This window comes from Nothoprocta perdicaria, unplaced genomic scaffold (assembly GCF_003342845.1).
Source record: "Nothoprocta perdicaria isolate Ctin4 unplaced genomic scaffold, notPer1 scaffold_154, whole genome shotgun sequence".
NCBI classification, from domain to species: domain Eukaryota; kingdom Metazoa; phylum Chordata; class Aves; order Tinamiformes; family Tinamidae; genus Nothoprocta; species Nothoprocta perdicaria.
Genome location: NW_020454694.1, coordinates 1,497,713 through 1,514,626, shown reverse-complemented (window position 1 = coordinate 1,514,626; position 16,914 = coordinate 1,497,713). Strand labels below are relative to the sequence as shown.

General features: G+C 39.7%; 1 protein-coding gene across 1 annotated transcript in view; it reads left to right on the top strand.

The window, feature by feature from the left end:
* The window catches only part of GLB1 (galactosidase beta 1), a gene marked incomplete at its 5' end in the record, with an annotated part of 37,300 nt that overhangs the window by 7,832 nt on the left and 12,554 nt on the right, over positions 1–16,914 (top strand). Inside the window, 9 exons of the mRNA XM_026034998.1 lie at positions 4,627–4,777; positions 5,085–5,145; positions 6,215–6,309; positions 7,640–7,820; positions 8,676–8,734; positions 9,650–9,771; positions 9,887–9,927; positions 10,378–10,490; positions 13,116–13,190. Coding sequence (XP_025890783.1) covers positions 4,627–4,777; positions 5,085–5,145; positions 6,215–6,309; positions 7,640–7,820; positions 8,676–8,734; positions 9,650–9,771; positions 9,887–9,927; positions 10,378–10,490; positions 13,116–13,190 — 898 coding nt within the window. The remainder of the gene's footprint in view (positions 1–4,626; positions 4,778–5,084; positions 5,146–6,214; positions 6,310–7,639; positions 7,821–8,675; positions 8,735–9,649; positions 9,772–9,886; positions 9,928–10,377; positions 10,491–13,115; positions 13,191–16,914) is intronic.

Sequence of the window (16,914 nt, the reverse complement as noted above, 5' to 3'; positions counted from 1 at the left end):
TGAATTTGGCTGTTAATTGTTGCATTACTGGTCTGATTCAATAGGCTTTTTTYCCCTCCCATTCTCCTCCTGTCATTGTTATTTAATGGCAAAATGGCAAAATTTCTACAGGAATCTTTTTTTTTTTTTTTCCCCCTGTTGCTTTCTTTTTCCTCCCTTGGTAATTCACTGGTTCCCCTTCTACCTCCTTATGCAATTGCTTACCTTTTTTTCCCTTTCTTTTGCTTATTGTTGCCTCTTATCCTTTACTGTTCTGCATTAGTGCCCTTAGCATCAGGAAAGAGTAGAGCTTGCCTTGTGTTGCTGGTGTTGGTTGGTCTCTGCTGGCCTGAAGAGAGGTGAGTTGTGTTTGTTTACAGAAGGAAAGCTAGAGCTAGCAAAGGGTGCCCTAAGGCTGCAGCCTCAAATCACAGGGTCTGAGGTGTTGCTGGATCAGAAAGGATAGGCAACAGGTTTTTCCTGAACCTCTTTTTCTTTGTAAAGCTGCCTAGAATTGTTTAGCTTTCTCCTCCACCATTGCTTTTCTTCAGATTTCTTCTAGTATAACTCCTAAACGTGTATCTTATCAACAGAAGGTAATACAGTGAAAAAAATCTAAATCAGTGAAAAATACATTTTCTACGAGATTGAAGTATGTGCATCTTTCCATTTTAGCATCTCTCTAGATGCTAAAAACCTTTCGTATAAAGGCATTACTGCTGCTGGTTATTGAGATGAGCCAATTATTCTTCATTTTACCCAAAGTAACTGTGCTTTTTGAAAAAACGGGGATGGGGCTCTATTATTGTTTGGTTATATTTTCRTTTTCTTTGTCTTCCCCTCTCTTTTCCCTAGTATTTGCTGCATCAATAAAGTTATTAGCAAGGAATGAGGTGCTTCACACTATGTGAAGTTGTTCTAGGGTGGCCATCAGCATTGGCAGACCTGTCAGAAGAGGGCCATGGTACTCCCAGCATTGGGGACACCTTTKAAGACTGCTGTTTGTTGCTGCTTGAGGCTACTCCCACAAGACAGGAAAGGTCCTCACTGCAGTTTCATACATGGAAGCTGTTCTAGCTCTCCTCAGGGTGATCTCAGCGGGACTTACCATGGCAGAGGAAACAGGATCCTTTTATTATAGGGTTCTCCTATGGATTCTGCTTTGTCAGGACTAATCAGACCTGTTCTTTCTCTCTGCAGCCTCATTCCCCAAACACTGCCTGTGCCACCACCATTCRGCTGAGGATTGAGTCAGCAGCTGGTGTGGGCCTCCTGAATGGGAGAAGTCAGTGTATATCTGTAGCAATCTGTATTTGGAAACCCCTTAATAACAGAATATAGAAAAACAYGTCAGGGAACTCAAACCCATGTTAAGGTTTAAATTACAAAGGACTAGACTTTCTAATAACAGTTTGAAATTCGATGCTGTGCTTGGTGTGATGTCTCAAAAGGGGAGGGATGCCTAGGAACTCCCTTCCCTGCCTCTTCAGGTGGTATGCAGAGACATCTGGTCGTGCAACTGCAATTGTCCTTGTTTTCAGTTTCTCAGTTGTGTCTATCAACTACAAATAAATACTATGAAAAACATCTGTGCAAAACTGAAAGTCATTTTTTTTTCCCATGGAAGAGGTAAACAACCACTAGATGGGGCTAAATATTTTCAGGACTAGAGAAATAAACAGAACTTTAAAGTTAGAATGCTTTTCTTATAATGACCTGTGCTTCACTTAGCAGAAGTAAATACTTGCTGTAATATGGAGAGTGTTGTGATGTTCATCCCTAGGCATCTTTATTTAGCTCAAAGAAGTGTAAGGGAGGACCTGCTGTATAAACATGCCTGTTAATTCATCCTGGAAAGAGATTTGTCTCTTCCTGCAGTGTCAGATTGATAATTCATAGTTAGATGGTGCTTTTTCAGCAGAATCTGCAGATCCTTTTTTTTTTTTTTTTTCCCCCTGTTAATACCATTACCATACAAAATACAAAATCATAGAATCATCGAATACTTAAGGTTGGAAGGGACCTCCAGAGGTCACCTAGTCCAAACCACRTGCACACACAGGGTCACCTAGAGCACGTGGCAATATTGATTTGATGTCAGTTGATATTAGAGCATTAAGAATCCCAGCTATGTTCTTTAGTAGATTCACAACTACKCCCCATTTACTAAATATGCTGTGTATTACACCAGTGAAAACTGGGAGTRTAGTTAGACCTGATGTAGCCTCTTGGTTACTTCTTGAAATAGCCTATTGCTTTCCTAGCAAGTTGTGGGTTGTTACTCTGTGATTAATTTTTGTTGTATGTTTTGGTTATACCAACTGGCCTTTGTTTTTCTTAATTGCTTGTAGAAGTGCCACACAGGAGAGTACCCAAAATCTTGTTAAATTGAGAGACTTACTTTGCCCTAAATCTTTAAGCTAGTTTTTCTGCAAAAGAATGGAGTTACGTCTGTATCTTCCTGACAAACACAAATGCCTGCTTTTTATTTTTTTTTCACAACACATATGTTTTTCACCTCATGTATGTTTTTACACATTAATTGTTCAGTAGCTTTTCTACCATCTTTCTTAGGTCTGGAGTTCAACTGTTTGGCATGTAATTCTCTGGAATATCCTCTCCCATGTTTGAGTTTGATTTTTTGAGATTGACACTATCTTCAGTCACACATATATATGTATATATGTATATATGTATATATGTATATATGTATATATGTATATATGTATATATGTATATATGTATATATGTATAAATATAAAAGCTTAGGTAATAATTTTGAAAATAACTTACATACTATGGCTTAGAGCAAAATAGGATTACAGTGATCACCTGTATAATATCAGAAGGAACAGGAAAAGCAGGCACAAAACAGGTTTAATATGTTGAAAATTGTCTCAGTAAGAAGTGACTTAATTTAGAAAGTGAAAACAGTTGTTATGCTGATGTGCTAATTATAATAGAATTAATCATCTTGATATTCTTCTTTGTACCTGGGCCCTTTCAAGTTTGAGAGCAGGAGATGCATTTTTTTTTCTTCATGGTACTCTTTAGTACTGGTTTCTTTGAGGTAGTTGGTCGTTTGTTTTGTTCCAAATATTTAGGTACTATGATTGTATTGACCATTAGCTTGCTATGCCAATTGACATCTAGGCAAAGTAGCTTAGMATACTAAATAAATGTTGAATGTGTGTCTCATAACTTCATTAAGTTCACAATTTTCCAAAGAACTTCAGTAAACTCATTGTTTTTAGAACAGTTAGAGGAGTTTGATAAAGGAAAAATGTGCATTTTGACTTCTGAACGCATTGTTTAAATTCCGTCTTACCATTGACATTCTAAGCATCAACTTTTCAAACAGAGGTTTACAGTTTGGGCAGTTGGGAGGAAATAATATTAGCCTGTTATTAAAGTTGCTGAAGGATTGTCATTCTTGTATTTGATGTCGGTGCTTATTTCTGAGGGTGGCCGCTTCAGTAGTGTGCTCGTGTAAAGGTTCCTGTTTTTCTTGCCTATTGAAAACTTTTTTTTTTTTTTAACACTCCCTACCCCACCTTGGTTAGTTTTACAAAACTAACTATTGAATGTAAAAACAAAAAGTTTTGTCTGAGAGGCTCTTTGGTTGATTAATCACAGTTTTGTTTTACAAATTAGTGCAGAAGTCTGGAACAGCAGCAGCAGTTTTCTGAGAGCACAAACATTACTTGCCCCCCCCCCCAAAAAAAAAAAGTAAACGTGTAGGAAAAATGTTCTCCTTTTATTTTGAATCATTGCTCAGGCTCTACCAATCTGGAATTTTAACGTCCTACCTAATACTCTCCCAAGCCAAAACTCTCGTGCTGGCGGTACAAGGGTGTAAGCTGTAACACAGCAGGTAGAATTTCTTATACATGTTTTTTATCTTACAATCCAGTGTGATTTATATAATCTGTGAGATATTCTGTGGTCAGGTTGTGATTTCCAAAGCCCTGGAAGAAGAGGGGTACTTTCTCAAATAGTTTTGCTGGCTTGACATTTCCATGACTTGGTCGAAATGAAGCTCTAATTTATCCAGGCTTCTGCACACCACAGCATACCACAACCAGCTTCCTATGCTGTTTTTTTTCAGAACCTGTTTTGCTTCTGCTCGGGGAAGATTTTCAGGACCTATATGTAAAATCTTTGAGGCTTAGAATTTTTTAGCATCTTTGTGGTGGCTGCAACATGGACTTGCCAGCCCAGGTGGTGTGCCCTGGGCAAGCTTGGGTGGACTGTTCTGTCAGGGCATTGCTGGGAAGCTAGTTCTTGACCTTCTGTTGCATGGGTGGTTTTCAGTGTTTACATCTTCACAAACCACCCACTGGTACCTTTAAAATCATCATTGTTTTGAAATGACAAGAGCAGAACTTGTTCCTGGACTGATCAGGATTCCCACAAACATAACCTGAATACTTATTTTAGATTCCCTCTTATTTTAGAATTGATTTTTGACATTCTTTGTCATAGAAATTGTCACAGATGAAAGCCTCCAGAATTATTCTTGTATTTTACTAATCTGAATGCAAGTTCATTTTTATATATCCTTGGGAGTGAAATGCAAATACTTGTTATTTGAAATTCTGGTTTAGTCTGAATCTCCTAATGAAAGGCGATTTTCTCTCTTTATAGGTATGTGCCATGGAACTATCATGAACCACGACCAGGCGTATATGATTTCTCTGGTGACAGAGACCTTGAGTATTTCCTGCAGCTTGCTCATGAAACTGGCCTGTTGGTGATCCTGAGAGCGGGGCCTTACATCTGTGCAGAATGGGACATGGTACAGCTTTTTTTCTGAAAACTATCTCATTTCTCAATCTAATGCAGCTGTTTTCTTCTCAAAGTAGGAAAATATGCTTGGTGCTTTCTTGGAAAAGACTCCTTGTTAAGCCTCCCCAGTGACATTTTAAAGCACAAACTTACTTAATGTTTGCTTGCTTTTTATTGGGAATTACTGCTTGCCTTATTTTTTTTTGTTGAACTTTTTTTTTTTTTTTTAAATTCAGTCTCAATATGTTAGTAACTGGCTAAATTGTTCTTTATTTGCAGTAAATAGATCACTGAAGTATTTTCCTTTCTTTTCCCAGGGTGGTTTGCCTGCGTGGCTGCTGGAGAAGGAATCTATTGTTCTCAGGTCTTCTGATTTAGGTAAGGGTAGCAGAAGGGCTAGTAGTGGTTTATCTTAACAGCAGGAGGACTTGATGTGTGAGGCTATGTTCAGGTAGTTCATATCTCAGTTTAAGTTATTTCAACACTAAAACCATCAATATTCTTARTATGTTTTCATTGAAGAAGTGTGTGGAAAAAACAAAGTAGAGTAGCAAATCATGCAACTTCACTGGTTAGAGTATTGTAGGACTGAATCCTTCAGGCTGTTGTGGATGTTATCCTTAGAGCTAGGGGATCTTTTTAGCTGTTCATTTGCTAAGGAAATGATTTAAATTGTCCTTTTTTTTTTTTTAATAAAAAGTGGATAGGATGGACAAGGGGAGCAATTTATGACCCCTTCCCAGGCCTTTTCCTAATGATTTCCAAAGCAAGAACCAATTTCAACCAGATTTCAAACTCAGCATGTTTGAAAGATAATGGCAAGTTTTATGAAAATTCGTGCCAAGAGAGATAAGTTATTGGTATCATCTAGAAAAAGGAATGTAGTTTTCATCTCTGAGATTTTCTGTTTGGCAACAGCCAAGTGGCCACTCATTGTCGGAGCCTTTCTTGGCTTGTCGTTGTGCATGTAATTCCAGAACTAGTTACAGCACCGTTATATTACTTGGTCATGAACATGACACTGACAGGTGAAAGGAGACAGAAGATTAATGTAATTATTGGAAAGARGATTAGAGGACAAAGATATAATTTCATATAGTATGTTCTGCTGGTCATTGGATAAGTTATCTTTTTTTTTTTTTAAGTGCCGACAGCAACATTGAAATATGTTTTTCCAYTGAAATGCATTAGGACAACTTGTCTGAGATTTCTGGTGATTTTCAAAGTCGAACAGTGTTTGAGTATTTTTTTTTTTAGTGACTCTACCAATTTATTGAAAGATGAAAATTATGAGCATGCGTAAGAGCATGTCAGTTCATTAGATGCTATTCTTATATATGTTATGTAGTTAGAAAAAAATACTGCACATATATAACTTAAAATAAAAATCAGAAGTATAAAACAGAGAAGTTGTGAACTGTTCACAGTGTCACTTTGTGTATCACAGATTACCTGGCTGCTGTAGGGAAATGGATGAGTGTCCTTTTGCCAAAGATGACACGTTACCTCTACCAAAAGGGAGGTCCAATCATCATGGTGCAGGTAACTTTTTGGAAATCCAATAAGCCCAAGCAGCATGGATGCTTGCATTGGTTTTGCTGTCACTTCTTGTATTTGGTGGTAAATGCACACAGCCACTCCTAAGCAGTTTCTGGTAACTAAAGGATTCTGATGAGATCCCTCATCCAGGAGAGCTGTCTGCTGTCTCCAGAATTTAGAGTGCATTTGTCTGCTCTATACAAGTTGTTTCCTACTAGTGTAGAAAGCAATAAAACAAACTTGCTTTTACACAAGTTACACARACTTGTGCAACTTCTTAGATCTGAGTCTTGTGCTCTCACGTGGAGCAAAAACATTCACATTATCTGAAACGCACGCAGGCAAAAAGTTGAGTAAAGATACCTGCAAATAGAAGCAAAAGCAATGTGCAGTAAGCCTAAAACTTGAAAAAAGTTTTCAAAGCCTGGGCTTCAAGTGTGTGACTTGAGTCRTGAATATTTCAGCATATGATATTGGGCATGCATAGGGGGTATTTTCTTTCTTTCTTGAACTCCTTCTAGAGTGGTGATTATTCCTTTTTCATACTTCACATTTGACAATAACTAAAGCTTCATGCTAATTGCTGGCTTTCACAGGATGGGAGACCCTTCTTAAAGATCAGTCAAGATCGCTGTTCTTGAGCAATGTATTGATCACTGTTCTTGAGCAAAATTTGTATTCATTAAAAGCACTGGGCTAAAATATTTCTTGGCAAAACCAGGATATTTGGAACAAGTTTGTCAGAGATGCTTAGAGAAATGCTTGGCATTAGATCAGAGGCTGAGAGTTGGCCTCTTGGGAAAGGGGGAAAGGAAGTAGACATTTCAAATAGTGGGTTATCCAATCCCTTAAATGTATTGCAGACTTTACTGTTCATGTAAGCTCTCCACTGACCCTTTTTTATTCATAGGTATATCTGTTCTGGAAGTCCAACTCCACAACAATTTTGATCGTGGTGCAACCTGGTCTGTGTTTTTCACTGGTTTGCTAGGAGCTGGGCCATAGTTCTTCATTTTGAATAGAGATCATGTTTTCATTATTGTTACTGGGGTAACAGTAGCATAAGATAAGGGAAGAGACTTTTATGTGAAGTTGAAAGGATTTTGTAGGAGAATTGCTTATCCCTAGACTATGGTGCTCTACTGTAGGATACTGAAAGGAATGAGGACCTGGAAGTACCATCTTCTGCTGCTGCTGCTCAGTCTCAAATTAAATTGACTATTTCATGGTTATCACCAGAGGAATAGGAAGCCTAGATTTAGGCTACTCATTTTCAGTCTTAGATGCAGATCCAAACTGGCTGCTGCTTACATGAATTATTTTTACCACGCAGGTAGAGAATGAATATGGAAGCTACTTTGCTTGTGACTACGACTACCTGCGTTTCCTTCAGAAGCTCTTCCGCCAGTATCTTGGAGATGAGGTGGTGCTCTTCACCACTGACGGTGCAAGCAAGTCTCACTTGAGATGTGGAGCTCTTCAGGGTCTTTATGCAACAGTGGACTTCGCCCCAGGTTGGAGAAACTGTTTGCTTTTTTAAAAAAATAAATTGTATATGCGTGGGTGGCAGGAAAAATGGTCTCCTTGACCGACTACTTAAATGGAGTAATAGGCATAAATGACTACTTAACACATCATTAAACATAAAAGAATTACTCAAAAGTACCCAATTACAAAGTCATAATCACTTTCTGTTGGTTGTTTTTATTTATTTAATGGCTTATGCCTGTTTCAGAATCTAGCCCTCCTAGTTTATTTCTTCAAGCTAGTGGTTACTGGAGAGAAAAATGWTGCTGAAAACCATCACTGGAAATGTGTGTGCCACCACAATTTGTAGGAATATAGAATGGCTAAGCACAAAGCAGTGTTTTCAGGAAGAGCCTATTTGATTAAAGAGGAGAATTAATGCTCTGCATATTTTTGCTGCATAGGCCTCACAAAAGGCACAAGAAACATACTCCAAGGCAGTGTTTTCATTTTTTTTGACTTGTGGTCACTCTCCTCTAGTGTTCTCTAAGCAGTCAAAGATGTATACTTTTTAAAAAATTCTTTATGTATATCATTTCTTGAGTTGTTGTTATTTACTGTCCCTAAGGCTTAAGCCACCTCGAGTGATGAAAAGTGCAACTCCTATTTGCAGGTTGCCTGGCATCTGTTCTTTCCTATAGTTTGGTAGCAGAACTGCAGGCCTGTACTTCTCAAGGTTTGTAGTAACTCTGACACCTCYCAGACTTTATGGAGTGAGGATGTCATTCTCAGGTGGATTTTTGCTAGGTCTTGGAACAGGCGTAGACACGTGTTTCAGCACAGGGCAGGACAGGAAAAAGCCATGGATGTTACAACTCASTTACACTTTTGTCTCTTTCTAGGCGTCAATGTCACAGCAGCATTCTTAACTCAAAGAGCCAGTGAACCTACAGGCCCTTTGGTATGTCTTTTTGCTCAAATTTCTTGTATCACTCCTAAGCTTTCAGTGATTAGTAATAGACGATTTGAGAGCAGTGTGCTGAATACTTCCTTAGGGACAGGTTTATGGGGACATCATTTCCAAATCAGTCAGAGAAGCTGAATCAAGGAGCTTCTGCATGTGGTTTTTTTCTATGCCACACTTACTGGTGTTCTGCAAATATTAATTTAGTCTCAGAAGAAATTGATTTTTGTTTCAGTGTATTTCCTAGCAAAGACAAATGTTTACAAAGCAGCGGAAACAGTGAGTATGATTAGATGAGTTAGTGAGGTATGTGTGTGGGTGGAAGCTAAAAGCCAAAATTAAAAGGGCAGGTTAGAAGTTGCTTCCTGTTTTTTAGCTACCCCAGAGTTTCTGCATAAGTGGTAATGGGATGTGAGGTCGTTGGAAGCCATTTTGACAAAGAGAGAGGGTCCTTTGCTATCTCTGTGTTGTGAAATTATCTAGAACACAACTTAAGAATGAGTGATTTATTTTGCATCTAATTCACATATTATTCTGTGTATAACATATTGATATTATCGTTTATTTTGATGCCAAGTATCTGAAACATATTCAGGTTGGCAAGTTCCAGGGAAATCTGTTTATTTCAGCACTGACACAATCATTTTCAAAATGTCCATATAAAATTATTGAACCAATTCTAAAGTGCCCATATAAAATTATTGAACCAATCCTTTAATCTCTTTGACCAGTCATCTGCTGGTAAGGACTAAATTTTGTATATACCTTGCTGTATTTACAGCAGTTTAAAAATGGCTCATATGAGTCAAGGTGCCTTTTATCCTTTCCTCTTACAGTTAGTAACCTAAATTACATTGCATTCTTGCTCTCTCTTAATATTTTCCCTTCCCATTTTGCCCATCTTTCTTTCAGGTTAATTCTGAGTTTTATACTGGATGGTTGGATCAYTGGGGACACCGTCATTCTGTTGTGCCCGCACAAGCAATAGCTAAAACCCTTAATGAAATCTTGGCACGTGGTGCTAACGTGAACCTGTAAGTATGTGTTCRGTAGAGATTATTTTTTTTTTCCTGGTGTGGAGGGGTGTTTTGCTTTGTTGGCACTCAGCAAAACCTGGTTGAAGCACACTGTGTTTTGTTTTGCTTTCAGGTACATGTTTATAGGTGGGACTAACTTTGGCTATTGGAATGGTAAGAAATGATATAAGTGATTTAATAATATAGTGGAGSTACTTATGAATTAGGCAGTTATGTGCTAGTCTCTGTAAAACGATGAGCCATGTATGCTTTCAAATGGCCAGAAAGAACCGCAGTAGCTGTTCTAAGCCCACATGGTATTTGCCTTTGCAAAGGGTGGGGAATAAGTATGGYCTTTGCTTTACCCAGTTCTGTAAAACAGTTGAAAAATGAGTAAATCTGATTCTCTTCAGGATTTTTGTGAAGACTATATAATAGAGCAGTGAGAGCTTAGAAGGACTGTGTCCTCTATAGCTCTATGCGAAATAGTTTCTCTGTGCCTAATCCCAAATCCCATAKCCTGACAATCTAGCTATGATCAGAGATCTGAAAATTGCCCCCTTTGGAAGAAATGACGGCTTTACATTTTCTGTTCCTTCTCCCCACCTCTGTTACCCCCCATAGGTGCTAACATGCCCTATTTGCCACAGCCCACTAGCTATGACTACGATGCTCCACTGAGCGAAGCGGGGGATCTCACAGAAAAATACTTCGCCTTGCGGGAAGTCATTGGAATGGTGAGTATCCTTAGGACATGTTTAGGATGCAAGATCTTGCACCTCCCTTTGACTGTCTTGATGCTTCTATCCCTCCCTTTCAAAGGAGGAGTGGGTCTGACACTCTGAGATAATTCAAGTCTATTTTTTTTTAATTTTTCTTTTGTTTGTTTCTGTTTGTTGTTCTGTTTTTTTTTTTTTTTTTGATGGTTTATTTTCTTCTCTTGGATTTGTTTTCTCCCATCTTTCTCCCATCCCATCTCCCATCAGAGCTGGCGCGAGGGCAGCGGAGGGAGAGGAGGAAGGGTTTGCCTGGGAGGAAGAATGAAGGGCAAACGTGCAGGGCTTCCCCTTCAGCACTGAGAAGCCACTGAGTCAGTTCAGGCTGGTCACTTCACTTCAGCCTGATACGTGCTGCACCTTAAGAGATTTGACTGCCTGCCTGCCAAGCTCCAAGTTGTCATTCCGGGTCTCTGGAGCCTCTGTGAATGTCACTTGTGGCTATTGGTGCTGTTTTGTATTGTTTGTTTTTATTTTTTTTAAGCATTGAAGTGAGAAGCACCTCTACAAAACTGGATTGAAATACAAAATCTGTGTGATGATTTYGAAAAGCTTACATTTCAGGGCATTCAGACTGGGTTTAAGGGCAAATTTCCTGGAAAACCAAAGATTCAAGCCTGTACCTCTCTCCTGTTGCATGCAAGAAACGTTGYTCTGCACTAGAAGACACTTTTTGGTGGGAGTTGGTCTCACAGAAATTTATTATGCAGTTTCTAGGATTAAGTATGCCTTTTTTCTTCTCACCTGTCTAATAAAGCTTAGTATGGATGGGATGATTTTGATGCAGCTCTTCTCACCAAAGGAATTCCCAAACTTCCTGTTTTCGAGCTGTTTTCTTCAAGRCAAGATTCCTATCTGAACTTTAGTGTTCTGGTACAGTTGAGACAGCCTTGATAAGATCTGAAGTGTTCAGTATGAGCTAAGGTGTGTTGGGCCATGGTAGAGCTTTTATGGTGTGGTTTGCTTATCTCTTACCTCTTACCTTCCATATCCATAGGATCTCAGTGAAGATTTTTTGTCTATGCTGTGGGTTCTAAACTCATAATAATCTATCTACTCAAATGTAGTTTGAGCTGAAGCTACCATAAGAAAGTAAAGCTACCATAAGGAAACAGTCATATGTAGCTAATGACTGTTTTCGATAGGTTAATGTGTTGCAATCTTGCTTTCAGTTAATAAATATAATGAGGAAGGTTTCAGGCTAAAGCTGCTTTCAGTTACTCACAGCATTTTCTGATTTCTACTGTGAGGGCTGAAAATTTCTACTTTTGGTTTCTTCTACCAAGTGAATTTAGTTTTTCTTTTTGTTTTTTTTTTTCTGTTCTTTAAAGCCTTCTTCAAAAAATTGAGTATTTTCAAACACAGAAGTACAAATGAGCTTGTTACCCAGAAATATGAATCAGGTTTTTCTCAGCCTGTGGTTGAGAGTTGACAGAGAAGCAGTGGGAATTGCGCTGCTCTGACCTGTTTAAAAAAATAAAGACCAACCAAAGAAAAAAAGTAGAAAATTCTTCTAGTGCAGAGGCAATTTTGAGTTTGAGTTTTACGCTAGGTAAGTCCAACAAAACCCCCAAGAGAAATGGCCCTTCAGCACCTCCCCAAATTTATTATTAAAAAAAAAAAACCTTAAGAATTACCAAATTTGTCATTTGAAGTGACCAAATGTGCAGATTAAGGTAACCAGGTGGGATCACTTGTGCACTTATATCAGAAAGTAGACTTAGACTGCTTGATCACATAGGTTGCTTGCCTGCAAAACCTTTTCCTCTATAGTACATGGACAGGGCCATGTGCTGGAAATGAATGATGGATTGGGAAGTCTGAACTTAAAGCCAGGGACAAGCAATGGGAGGAAAGGGGAGAGGGTTTGGTGTGGCAAGAAGATAAGGAGGTTGGAGGCTCGGGAATGGGAAGCTTGGGGTTCAGGGAGAGTGAGCTTATGTAAACTCACCTTAAAGGTGTCCAAGAACCTTAAAGGTTTCCAAGGACAACTTAAAGGTGTCCGAGAGCTGGTGGACACCCTTCACCCCTAAGTTGTTGCCCCTGACCGGGAGGTTTTCACAGCTGCTTCCAGAAGAAGCCGGCCTAGGCAGCAAGGGGTTAGCAGGTTTTATGGAGRGGCCGCAAGCTGGAACCCTGAGCTGGGAAGGCAGGCATGAGAAGCTARTAATTCCCAAATGGAAGCGCAGCCAAGGAAGGGTAGGAGGGTCAGTGGAAGTGGTGCCCTTAGCAAGGCTGAGCTGGAGCAACAWCCCGTTGACGTGCGGGTGGCTCTGGAGGGGCCGCAATCCAAGCTGCGGCCACGGGAGGGCTCCAAGGGCCCGCAGCTGCCTGGCCTGCTCTCGGTTTTACAGCCACCTCGASTTAAGCGTTTATGAACATTTACATTTACCGTATGTGATAAAATCCGATTTCTTTCTGAAACCCTGCTTCTGAGCCCAGGCGCAGGTGTAATTCATTAACATTGGGCGAGTATCTACTTTTAGCCAAAGTTCAACTTCTGTAAATTGTGAAGCGGAAAGTGAGAATTCGCAAACATGTTTGTATTTGTTTCATGTGTTTTATTTTTTTTTCTTCCCTTTCTAGTATAACCAGTTACCAGAAGGCCTTATCCCTCCAACAACACCCAAATTTGCTTATGGGAAGATTCGCATGCAGAAGGTAAATTAGCATTTGTAATCTCGTAGGCAAATCTTTCTGTAGTGTTGCGTGTTTGATTATTGCAAGAAATATTAGAGGGTGTAGTGCCAGCCTCTAGCTGACAGGCAAAACAGAAGGGAAATGCTTGAAAGCAAACATTCATAAAGGAGGCCATAGAGTTTGAGAGCTAAGAATCATGCCTATGATGGAAAAAAAGCAAATGTTTGCTCTCTGGAAATAAAAGATAATTTTACAACATGCTGTATGTTGGCAAAGTTTTGCTAAACGGAAATGCTGTATCTTCACGATACAATAGAATTGTATAACTGAGGTAACTCGTATAAATAATGTAGGTCAGGGAACGCTAGCACAAGAGATAAGAGCAAAGAGTGTTTCTGTAGCTGGTGATGCCTCTGGAAGGGAAAAGGCGGGTAGGATATGTGTATCTTTTAAGTAAATAGTACCAGCTTCTGTTAATTTTGAATATGGATCACTGTAAATAAATTTGAAAGGCTCAGTGATGTAGCTTCTTGCAGGACTTAGGAATATGTGCAACTGATGAGAGAAATTAAATGATTTTCCTACTGAGGGAAAAGCATGCCGAATCCAGCCTGTTTGGCAGCAGTCAGGTCGCTGGCCAGCACATAAATAGCTGGGGTCTGCCCACAGCGCTGTCATTTTAGGGTCATTGACAGTTTTCTGTGATGCATGCCTGGGAACCAGATTATTGCAATGAGCAGAGAGGAAGGTTTAGGAGATGCAAGAGATAGGCTGGTATGAACTTGGCCTCATTCAYTCTGCTGCTCACAGAGAAGTTGTCTTGAGGTGGAGGATTGCTGTACGTTGTGCACTGGGTGCTCTAATTCATAATGTTTATATGTTGTGCTCTACATTTTGAGCCCGCCACCCTTTCAGTCAGTGGCATATCTGATCTATCATGCCACTACAGCCGAAGTGTTGCAAAATTTGGTAGTGATAAGGTTTTGCAGCCGTTAAGTCATCCCACTCAGYTGGTGGGCCGGAATCAGTTTTTCATAATGGTGATTCACCACTGGAGATGACAAAGATCTGTATCATTTTCATCAATCCTTGAGGACCTTCAGACATTTCAGACAAGAACTTTCTGTGTGAAATTGCACTAAATTGGTTTATATCTGGTAGTGACTAATTTTACATCTTTATCAGTACACSTGCTGTTTATGCTGCTGTCATAGGTGTGAGTTGCATCACTACAGGGACTTTGTAATCAAATTCTGAGTCTCCATTTTCTTATAGTTCATGCATCTCAGATAGGGCTGTCCCATTTCCCTGGAATGATGAACTTTCCCTTGCATCCCTGCAAAACAATGAAAGCTGAAGCATGTCTGGCCCGGAAAGCTTCTCAGAAAGGAGAGATAAGAACAGATAACTAAAGTGACTTAAACATCATGGCTTTGGAGTGGTCATCACAGTGGAAATCCTGTTCCTGTAGAGTTTCTTGCTGTAGAGTTTCTTGCTGTTTGAGAGGACACGTTTTACTCTGTACCCAGCAGTTTTCGCAAGTGAGACGGCATGTCTATACTGACAGGTGTGAGTTTCCTATCGTTGCCTGTACAGATACTGCCATCTGCACCCAAAGCCTCTAGATTATTTTCTGGGAAGAAAGCTGCTTGCTGTTCTATGAAGCCACTGTTTATTTCAGATGCTGTGCTTCAATGCTCTGTCATGGGTGCTGTGTAACCTAAAAATCAGAGAGCGTTTGTTCTCCGCAGTGTGTTTTCGTCCCTGTTCTGATAAGGTAAAGTTTGTTTCTCCTATGCACTTTGTTAGGAGAAACCTAGAGGTATCCAAATGAATATTAAGGAAGGAATATTACAAGACTTCAACTTCTGTAATCAGAATCTTCCCAGCTGTAACATTTGCAGTGACAAATGTTAGCTACAACAGCTACCATAGCACGTAGTATCCAGTAATACCAGGAAGTTTCACTGTGCAGTGAAGGGCCAGCAATCAGTCTCCTATGCAAAGCTTTGAATCTACTGCTTTGAACCAACTCCCATGGCCCTTTTGCTGAGAAGGAGGAGGAAAGGAGGCCTTGGATTGCTTTAGGTACATGTATGGTATACCTCAGAGGAACATGTAACCAGAGCAGCCTCCGCCTGTAATCTTTTCTACAAGACATTCTGTGATTAATTCAGCCTCCAAATATCTGATGAGCTGCTCAGGAGTGAAGTTTGAGAAAAGAGATGGCATCTCTTTGGCATCTTTGGTGATGTCTATGAGGTTCACTGGCTCTGGGCATTATTCATTTATTTATTTAGTGCATGTGTGGGGGAGGTATCTAGGAGGGATAATATATGAAGGGTGAAGGATTTCCTGGCAGATAGCAATAGGGAAGACGCCAGATGAAGTGATGTRGAGTGACTAGAAAGAGCACAGCACAGAAGTGCTCTCCTTCCTCTTTCTTACACCTCAGGATGGCTCTTCCAGCAGAGCCTGCTGTTATACACACATATGTGAAGTACTTACTGAGCTATAGAATTGACATAGTAATGTGATGATTCTAGGATCACGAGTCTCTTACTATTTTATTATGTTTCATCTAAATTAATTTGCTTGTACTTCTTACTATATTGTGGCACAGGGAAGAAATCTGAGAAATAAGTGTTAAGCGTTCTGCTGTTTAAAGGCTCTGCCAAAACTTCTGCAAATACTTTGCCCTAGTTGAGTATAATTGGGGAACCCAGGGGAAAACAGTCCCCTGGTCAGACAGGTCTCATTTTGAGCTATTGAATGATTTTAAAGTAAAATCTCTGGGTGATAGGGAGGAAGAGAGAGAATTCATTAAAACTTGCCTAGGCAAACTAACATTGCTCCAGCAGAGGCCAGGGAAGCAAGCCATAAGGAAACATCTTACTGCAGAGATACAAAAGAGAAGTGTTGAAGGGGCAGGCAAAGGCAGAACAGCAGTAGGTAGGATCAAGAAACGTGAACAATGGATGGGGATCAAGACCCAGAATGCAGGGAACATCTTTTCCAGAGGCAAACAAATGAGTTTTGGTGTCTGCAGGCTGTTTATGTGGCTGTGCAGGCTTGCAACCAGGTGGTAGTTTTAGCTCATCACCTAGAGGACCCTGGAGAGTGCTTGGTCATGAGTGTAACCTGTGGATCCTGGAGCTGACATCAGTTCTTGGGGTGGAGAGAGCTTGAGCAAGAGCAAGTGATGGGCTCCTCTGGCACGTGTTCATCTGTGCAACCATATGGGCAAGAAGAGGTGGAGGCAGAAATGGGCTTAAGCAAAAAGGATGCTTGACCATATCCTTTGATTTTTTCAAAAAGTGTTTTTGCAGTTTGCTAGTAGTTATCAGATTATGCTGTTTGCAGRTTGTTTTAAAAAATTCTTTACTGCATTTGTATTTTTTAAATCTACTGTTAGGTTTTTGTTGTGATAACAATTGTCCACTGAGTAATAAACAGGAAATTGCAGCAAGAGCAGATGTGTGAGATATGTGGGTGCTTTTTTTTTTTTTTTTTAAGTATGTATATGATGAAGAGAAATGGATTTAGTCAGGTCAGTCATGCTATCAAAGTTAGAGTGATAAGATGCAGAATAAAAAACGATCCATTTAAGTTGCAAAGGTATAAACTTCTATTAACCCAGTCTGCAAGCGAATTAGGTGTACCTATTTGCAGAATAAAAGCCTCTTTGATAGCAGGAGCTTAAAAAATAGTGAAATGGGCACTTGCACAAGCTRCTAATGACAAT